Raw genomic sequence first — 9,527 nt, 5'->3', positions numbered from 1 at the left:
GGGCGCGGGTGAGGATTTGGGCGGGGGCCGCGGTGGCCCAGAGGTGTCAGGCGCTGAAGCTGCAGGCCAGGGCTTCGGCAGTTCGAGACGCCCGTGCTCCCCTTCTCAGCTGCGGAGTCCTGTGAGCAAAACTCCTACTTGGCGAACTGCTGGCATTAAAAGTCGTGAGCAGGCGATTGGGCTACGGCATGGACTGGTTTGCTCTGGAGCCCTCCTTCCTTCCTGGGCCAAGGCAAAAAGTGTGTGAGCCGGAGGCTAAGAAACTGTGGGCTGGCCCACACTCACTCAGCTGAGGGGGAACACGGGTCACAGCCAATGCCCCCCTCTCAGCGGTGGAGTCCTGGGAGCAAGAATTCTACCTTGTGAGCTCCTGGCATTAAAAGCTGTGAGCCAGCCATTCGGCTGCTGCATAAATTCGTTTGCTCTGGAGCCCTCCTTCTGGAGCTAAGACAAAAATCTGTGTGAGCTGGAGGCTAAAGAACTGAGCTGGCTCACACTAACTTAGCTTAGAGGGAACACTGGTTTCAGGCAATGCTTCTCCTCTAAGCTGTGGAGTATTGTGAGAAAAAATCCTACTTTGTGAGCTACATGGTATTAAAAGTTGTGAGTGAGCGATTTGGCCGCTGCATAAATTCGTTTGCTCTGGAGCCCTCCTTCTGGAGCTAAGACAAAAATGGGTGAGCTGGAGGCTAAAGAACTGTTAGCCAGCTCACACTAACTCAGCTTAGAGGGAACACTGGTCTCAGGCAATGCTCCCGGTCTCCCGGGAGCATTGCTCTCTCTAAGCTGTGGAGTGTCGTGAGCAAAAATTCCACGTTGTGAACTACTGGTGTTAAAGTTGTGAGCGAGCCATTTGGCTGCTGCAGAAATCAGTTTGCTCTGGAGCCGTCCTTCCTGAGCTAAGACAAAAATCTGTGAGCTGGAGGCTAAGAAACTGTGAGCTGGCTCACACGAACTCATCTTAGAGGGAACATTGTTCGAGACCCGAGTGCCATGTGATGGAGTGAGCTCCCGTCTCTGGCCCCAGCTCCTGCCAACCTAGCAGTTTGAAAGCAAGAAATGGCAGGTAGGTAAATAGGCACTGCTTTGGTGGGAAGGTAACAGTGTTCCTTGCGCCTCGTTATTTAGTCATGCCAGCCACGTGACCATGGAAAAAGTCTTTGGACAATGCTGGCTCTTCGGCTTGGAAACAGAGATGAGCACCGCCCCCTAGAGTTGGCTTCCAGTAGCTTTTTGAGCAACGGAAACATTTGCTTTAGGTGAGGATTTGACCCTGCTGAGTTCCAAATCTGCCCTTTTCTCCTGGGGAACTCTGTGTCCTGGTGATCTGTTGCGATGCTTGGGAGTTTCCAGCCCTCACCTGGAGGTTGGTAACCCCGGCGGGTCCTGGCCCTGGGGTCCCCTTGGCCCTGAGATTTCCCTGAGCATCCTGGACAGGTCCCGGCAGAGGCTCTGGCTGGGCCCCAGGGTGGCTTCGGAGGCAGCAACAGAAGGCCTTTTTGGGCCCTGGGCTAAGTGGGAGCGTCCGGGACTCTGCTTGGCCCCCTCTGGGCTGGCAACTAGTATCAGTGCTGGATTCGAGTCCAGCAGCACCTTTCCCGGGTGTGAGTGTTCAAGCGTCAGAGCTTCCTTTGTCAGATCTGTGCTGAAATATTCCAGAGCAGTTTTTCTCTGGTGCTCTGCAGTGCCTCCTCAGCCCCTCTTGTCCATGTTGAGGAGGGTACCTTATCTATAAAGCAACGGTCCTCATGAGAGCCCATCTTTCCCCAGCACCTTGTTCAGTCATCATTTAATTTACTGCACATTTTCTTAAACAGTCTGTGTCGCTCTGGTGGTTCTGAGGTGCCCTGGAGGTCCGTTGTGAGGCGGAAAGGTGGCATGGAGAGACCTCTTTGTTTTTTGGCAGAAGAGGGATCCCTCTTTAACGAAGGCCCGGCATCCTTGGGGCTGGGTCCTATTGATCTTCGTCTTCTGACCAGTTAACAGGGATGCTCCTAATCGGTATTCCAGTCGATGAATGATTTAAGTATTCTTAGTCCTGAATGACACTCTCCTGGGCTTCGAAGGGTGTTGCGCTGCTCAGGGCTTGGCGCCCTTCTTCGTTGTACCAGAAGTGGCATAACTCCTGCAAACCAAACTGACAAAGGGACAGGTCATTTTCTCCAGGCCAACCAGCAACTTCACTCCTCTGCAGAGCCTGTAGCAGTGCACGCCCGAGAAAATGGATGAAATCTTGTGCTTGTTTGTATCATGGCAGCAAAGCAGACGTGTATGTTTGTCACATGAGATGATATGCATCAGTGCACTTGCACAGAAGTGACGTCATAAATTCGGTGTGTGTGTGAAGTAGGTAAAGCTTCCCCCTGCCATCTTCTTGCTGATTGTGTGGCAGCAGGAGAGAAACTGGAGGTCGTGCCCCCCCCACACACAATAGAACCAGTTTCTAGTAAAAGAATCTGTTTGGTGCACTTGGATAGGTTTTGGAAGCTAGAGACAGTTGGAGTTGAGACGTGGGCTCCCCGGAGGGAGTGTGCCAGGGCTTTGTGTGTCTGTAGGGCAGCGTTCAGTCAGTGAGAGTCGCTTACTAGGTCCACATCCTCCATGTTCTGCTATGTGCAGCCTCTTTGTCCCCAAGCCGGCACTGCCGTGGTCCTTCCCAGTGAGAGCTGACAACACATTCTTCATGGTGACTCACTTCAGCGTGTCACACGTGGAAGGTGGAAAGTGAAGCTGCAGTTGGTGTTGACAGCATTAGTCACTGGCTGTGAGTCTGGGGGGGGGGGCTGTTATGCGGCCGATAAACTTGGGAGGGGCAGATGTCGTGGTTTTTCTCAACTCAGTATGATCTTAATAGGAGGTCTTTCGTAGGTGTGCTTATGCACTTTGTTCTCCAGGGGACTTCTGTGTTGCCTCTCCAGCATCCTGCTGCTTGTTCTTCTGAGGACTGTTTGGGGTCATTTGTAAAGTGCCATGTGATATGTGTTGGATGCTGTAGGTCTCCCCCCCCCCCCAACCCACAAACAGCGCCGATCTTAGTCTGCTGCAGGGGAAGATCTAATAATAGCCCATGTACAATAATGTCCTTCCTGCTTTGGTGTGTTTTGCACGGAGAGGTCTCCCATTTTCCCTCTGAGAGGCTAGCAGTTACGTAACCGGATAGCTTGGTAGCATTTCCCATAGCTGTTGCAACCCCACTTCCCGACAGCTCATTTGCATGGTTTCTCGTGCACTCCGTGAGGCCTGTTTCTGTGGCCGCTTGTAGTTTTTGCATGCTGTGCCCACCGGGTGTGGCTCAGAGGGAAACTAGGTTCGCACGGGGAGGAGCGGGAAAGGGCAGTCAATAAAGCAGCTGTCCGTCCGAGCCGCCTGGCCTGGGAGCGGATCCCCCATGAGGATGCCTCTGCCGTGGCGGATTGCAGGTGAAATCCGCCCCCCTCCCCCTGTCATGCCTGGCAGAATTCTTAGAGCAGGCGACATTCCGTGGCCGGCAAGGATTCCATCAGCCTCCGCAGGCTTCCTGTCTGCGAGGTAACAAGCGTGGGCATCCTTCCCTGCCGGAGTGCGGTGAACGGCCACCCACAAGGGCCTTCTCTGTGTTGGGGCCCCAGCTCTGGCCGCCCCATCGGTCTCGCTCTCTTGAATGCCCAGGGGAATCAGTCCCTTCCCCACAGCTTTTCACTGGCTCAACGGAGGAGCCCCCCCCCTCCCCCCCCCCCCGCAAGGGCTCAGAAGCTTAGGAACCCGATTCAGGCCCCGCACCAAGGAACAGATGTTCAGGTGGTACAGTCTTCTCCCCAACAGTCAAGTATATTCTTCCTTGCTAGCCTTGTATACTTCCTGTCCAATGTTTCCTCTAAGTTGAGTGAGTGTGAACTAGCTGTCAAGCTTTTTCGCCTCTGGCTCACACTTTTTGTCTCGGCTCAGGAAGGATGGGGCTCCAGAGCAAACTAATTTATGCAGTGGCCAAATCGCTTGCTCACAACTTTAAAGCCAGGAGCTCACCAAGCAGAATTTTTACTCACAAGACCCCACAGTTTAGAGGGAGCCTTGCTCCTGTCCTGAAATCCCTGCAAGAGAGGGTGTAGCGTTTGGACTTTTCCCATCACACTCAGGTGTGAAAGTTTTCTCAGTTAAAGGGGCGAATGGGGAGAAATCAAACCCTCCCTGCCTTTGAGAGCTTAGCTTGTTGTGTGTGGGGGGGTTATCAACATCTGCCATGTGGTATTGCTTTTTGTGTGCCTTTTAATCATATTCAAGAGTACGGCTTGTCCCCTAGAGGGAGCGCTTGCCTACCCATTTGTCTTACTGCAGTTTGCCACTGTGATTCTAGGTGCTTTGCCCTCAGAACTTGCACAGAAGAGATAAGAACATAAGAGAGGCCCATGTTGGATCAGGCCAAGGGCCCCTCCAGTCCAACACTCCGTGTCACACAGTGGCCAAAGATAACAGGTGCCATCAGGGAGTCCACCAGCGGGGCCAGGACACTAGGAGCCCTCCCACTGTTGCCTCCCCCCCAAGCACCAAGAAGACAGAGTATCACTGGCCCCAGACCGGGAGTTCCTATAAGTACATAAGAGAAGCCCGTGTTTGATCAGGCCAAGAGCCCCTCCAGTCCAACACTCTGTGTCACACAGAGGCCAAAGATAACAGGTGCCATCAGGGAGTCCACCAGCAGGGCCAGGACACTAGGAGCCCTCCCACTGTTGCCTCCCCCCAAGAAGCACCAGGAATACAGAGCATCCCTTGCCCCAGACCAAGAGTTCCTATAAGAACATAAGAGAAGCCAATGTTGGCTCAGGCCAATGGCCCCTCCAGTCCAACGCTCTGTCTGTCACACAGTGGCCAGAAATACCAGGTGCCATCAGGAGGTCCAGCAGTGGGGCCAGGACACTAGAGGCCCTCCCACTGTTGGCCCCACCCCCCCCAGGCACCAAGAATACAGAACATCACTTGCCCCAGACATAAGAACATAAGAGAAGCCAATGGTGGATCAGGCCAGTGGCCCATCCAGCCCAACACACCTGTGTCACACAGTGGCCAGAAATACCAGGTGCCATCAGGAGGTCCGGCAGTGGGGCCAGGGCGCTAGAAGCCTTCCCTCTGGTAACTCTACCATGGGTCTTTTCCTTGGTCCCAGGGCAGAGATCTGAAGGCCTGGAAAAACTGGACATCATCTCTGATGCTTGTCTCAGAAAGGGGGGCAGGTTCTCTTCAGCTTCCCTATGCCACACGTGTTACGTGGGAACAGGGTGTTTGGTCGCTGGCACTGGATTCGTGCTTACTCAATAAATGAAACTTTTTCCCGGAATTCAGGGGGCCTTTATGGACCCAACACATTTGAATGAGTGTAATTTTGATGTAAAGGGCTTGTTTTTCAGCTGAAGGGCTTCTTCTCCCCAAATGCCTCACCTGGAATAACAAGCGTTTGTCATGGATCTGATGCATAATTCTTGCTTGGAATGGTGGATTGTTAAAGCAATACTATAGTGATCGTTAAAAGGCCATGTGCTTGGGTCCCTGTGTTAGTTGGAACCCCCCCCCCCCAATCCAAGGAGAGCTGCAGGGAGGGCAGCGTGGGGGTGGGGTTGGAGAAGGCAGGAGTGGGTATAGACCAGTGCTCCCTCTAAGCTGTGGAGTCTTGTGAGCAAAAATTCTACTCTGTGAGCTGCTGGCATGAAAGTTGTGAGCGAGCCATTTGGCTACTGCATCAATTACTTTGCTCTGGAGCCGTCCTTCCTGAGCTAAGACAAAAATGTGTGAGCCGGAGGCTAAAACACTGTGAGCTAGCTCACACTCACTCAGCTTAGAGGGACCACTGGTCTAGAGACAGGCTCACCTTCCAGCCCCACCCCTGTCCCTTCGGAGTCCCTTACCAAATCTACAGAACTCAAGCTGCCACTGCACCTCCAAGCTCACCAGCAGCTCAACTTCTGTTTCAGGAAGGCACACGGATTGTGCGGTTGAAGATCATAGCTGGAATAGACCTGGCCAAGAAGGATATCTTGGGAACGAGGTAAGCACACATTTTCTGTAAAAAGGAGGGCAGAAGCCATGCCATGTTCTCTCTAAAAATCCATGTAACGTGGAGGAGGAGGAGATTGGATTTATACCCCGCCCTTTACTTGGAGTCTCAGAGCTGCTTACAGACTCCTTTCCCTTCCCCTCCCCACAACAGACACCCGGTGAGGTAGGTGGGGTTGAGAGAGCTCTGACAGGAAGTGCCCTTTTCAAGAACAGCTCTCACAGAACTATGGCTTGCCCAAGGTCATCCAGCAGGTGCAAGTGGAGGAGTGGGGAATCAAACCTGGTTCTCCCACATTAGAGTCTGCACACTTAACCACTACACGTGCAATGCTGGTGTGCAACGCTACATGAGCAATGCTGGTGTGAAGTGTAAGGATGTAGGTCACTGGTCCAGACTGGAAAAATCGGCTGAATGCCAGCAGGTAGTGTCCAAGCTGGTGGGGCCGGGGTCTTTCGTGCCCTTGCCTGCATGCCAGACAGAGTGGGTCTGCTGATGGACACGGGGTGTGACCTGTCTCCAGCTGCACCCTCAGTGCACTGGGATCCAGAAGCTGCTGTTTTGCTTTCCCCCAGAAGGCCGGAGTGCAGCCTTCTCCCCGCCACAGCAGTGGAGGTGCCTGGGAGCCAATTCAGGGAGGAGGGTGTTGGTCCACACGATGCACGGCTGGCTCATGCCAGCTGCGTGCCCGGTGAGGAGCTACCCCTCGGGGAGGGCTGTTGGTCATTATCTCCTCTTCGGGGACTTCCAAGAGGCATCTGGTTGCCCACTGCTGGGAGCAGGGCGCTTGAAGGCATGCCACCTTCTCTGGCTCTAAACGGAACAAAAGTGGCTGTGATCAAGTTACTAATATATTTTCCAATACTATATCAGTCTTCCTTGCTTAATTTAATCATGCTTAATACTCACACTTGTAATCATACAGATATTGTAAAGGTAAAGGTTTCCCTTGCTCGAAAGCCAGTCGAATCCGACTCTTGGGATGTGGTGCTCATCTCCGTTTCCAAGCCGAAGAGCCAGCGCTGTACAAAGACATTTCCGTGGTCACATGGCAGGCATGACTAAATGCCGAGGCGCACTGAACGCTGAAGTGCTTTCAGAACTGCTATATGATATAATCATATACAAATAATCACATACAAATTTTGAAATATGAACATCAGACCACTCCTTCCAATGATACTCCAAGACAGGGACACCCGCATAAATCCTGGAAATAATCCTCAGGGGGGAAAAATCTCACAACTGTAAATTAAACTAAGTGAGGAAGTTTGATATAGCGTTGGAAAATGTATTAGTCAATTGATCACGGTCACTTCTGTCCCATTTACGGCCATTCGTTTCCGTGACCCTCCCTTTCCCATTTACTTTCTCTGGTTCGGCAGGTCTGCCCTTCGGTGGCCTCCTTGTGCCCACGTGGGAGGTTTAGTGGAATGGCTTCCCCTTGGAGCCTGCCTCCTTGCTTTGGGATGCGGAGAGCTGCTTTTAAAATCCAGGCTCCCAGGTGATGGCAAAGAGAAGGGCTTTGTCTTGGGTGCAGGGAGGAGGCAGAGCCGGAGCGGTTCTGCCCAGCAGCTTTGCCTGCTTAAGTTCTGCCTGTGAGGGCTGAGATCTACCTGCCCTATCAAGGCACAGAGAGAAAAGTAGAGAATCCCCACCCACCCAGCGTACCTGATGCTAAGTCACAAGAATCCCCACCCACCCACCCTGCGTACCTGATGCTAAGTCACACGGCTTCGCTGCTCCTCTTCAGCATGGCGACATCCGAGTCAAGTAGGGAGGTGGGCTGAATTTCTTGCCACCTCCTGGCAGTGAAGAAAGAAACTTGGGGTTCTGTCCGGCCTAAGGCTTGCTGCATTTGAGGCAGGAAACTCACCAGGCGGGCACTGAATAGCCCCTAGTGCCCGAGAGAGGCTGGTGAGCCAGCTCCAGTGCGTGTGTTTGTCCTCTCTTGCACAGCGATCCGTACGTGAAAGTGACTGTATACGATTCGGCTCACGGCGTCCTCACCACTGTTCAAACAAGGACTGTTAAGAAGGTGAGGCTTTTCCCGAGGCGAGTCAGTGACTTGCGCGCCAGGCGTGTGCGGCTGCTGGTTTGACCTGCAGAGAAACGGAGGAGCAAAGCAGAAGGGGAGCTCCCGGAGGCAGAGGGGCTTCCCCAGGGCAGCTGAGCCTCGCCCCCACCGGGGAGGCGCTTCGGGTGACGAACTGTCTTTGGCGCAAAGGGCTCATGCAGTGTTTGGCTGATGTCTTGTGGGAGAGTCTGAGATGGAGGCCGTAGGGACTGGGAGGGCTGGTCTCGCCCTGCGGGGCCTTTCTTTGGAGCGGTTCTGACGTTCTGCTGCTTCTGTTCTGAAGCACCGGTGGCCTCTGGAACCAGCAGCAGAATGCTGTGATCCTGGGCAGTCCAGTTAATGCAGCTCTCTGCTTTTGGAGTGCGGCCGACCGAGGCCTCTGCCGGAAGCCCCAGGACGCCGACGCCGACGCCCGTTGCGGTAGACCGTTCCAGCAAAACGGGCCAGTCGTTCGGTGAAAAAAGGCAGTTCGACATCCGGCATTCTAATTTGCTCTCTTTTGCTTTTAGACCTTGGATCCAAAGTGGAACGAAGAATTTTTCTTCAGGGTAAGTGACTTTATTGCGTGCTGACGTACCCTGGTGGTGAAGGGCTCCCATGTGCTCCTGTTGAGATCACTGCCTGTTCAAACCGTGCGGCATGTGAGAATGCTTCGCCCTCCGCGGCTAACCACTGGTTTACAATTGCTTCTCCTAGGTCAGTCCTCAGAGGCACAGGTTTCTCCTGGAAGTATTTGATGAGAACCGTTTGGTAGGTCTTTCTCTCTGTGTTTGTGCTGTGAAGAAAGCTTGCCCCTACCCCTTTGGCCTGGACCCGCTTGTTGGAGGTGTTGCCCTGGGGCATCGCTCCCCTGCCCGCTAGACCCTCGAGTGTCCCAGGGCATTCCCAGGGTCTGAAGCGGCCCCGGCTTCTCTCTCTCTCCTCCTCAGAGCCCCTGCAGAGCCCTGCCCGAGTCCGCCAGCCCGCTTGCAAAGAGGAAGAGGGGGCCCGCGTGGAGCAGTTGCTTGGCCGGCTGGCCGGGCCTGCTTGTGTGGGTCTGGTGTACTGGGCCAGGTGCTGAACAGTGAATCTTTGGGTGCAATGGGGGGCGGGGGCTTGCTGTCCTTCCGGTTCCAGGGGACAAGTCAGGCTGCCCGTCCCTGGGCTCAGGATTAGGGATTCTGGCTGAGGGAGGAAACGCCTTTCCTTTTAGGAGTATATAAAATACTGGCTTTAAAGCATCATACCTGAAAATGTGTAGAAGCAGGGGTCATTTCCTGCAAGAGCCGAGCTCCGGCAGTAAAGAGCCCAGGGGGCGGGCACATGCAACAAGCCCCACCCCCTGCTCCCAGCAGGCCTCAGTCAGAGCAAGAAGCAGCCAGGTAAGCTGCAGAGCCCCCCCCCGGCCCAAAACAGTCCAGTGGCACCTTTAAGACCAAGTTTTATTCA

The 9,527-nt window shown here is 53.8% G+C and overlaps 1 protein-coding gene across 1 annotated transcript in view; it reads right to left on the bottom strand.

The window, feature by feature from the left end:
- LOC107108675 (major histocompatibility complex class I-related gene protein-like) overlaps window positions 1–2,685 on the bottom strand; it is a 12,334-nt gene extending 9,649 nt beyond the window's left edge. The window contains exon 1 of the mRNA XM_015409159.1: window positions 2,586–2,685. Within this exon, the coding sequence (XP_015264645.1) occupies window positions 2,586–2,685 (100 nt within the window). The remainder of the gene's footprint in view (window positions 1–2,585) is intronic.
- Between the last annotated feature and the right edge of the window lie 6,842 nt (window positions 2,686–9,527).

The sequence above is a fragment of the Gekko japonicus genome, unplaced genomic scaffold (assembly GCF_001447785.1).
Source record: "Gekko japonicus isolate JY-2015 unplaced genomic scaffold, Gekko_japonicus_V1.1 scaffold167, whole genome shotgun sequence".
NCBI lineage: Eukaryota > Metazoa > Chordata > Lepidosauria > Squamata > Gekkonidae > Gekko > Gekko japonicus.
Note: the sequence above shows the minus strand (reverse complement) of the source record. Positions and strands in the feature narration are given on the sequence as shown.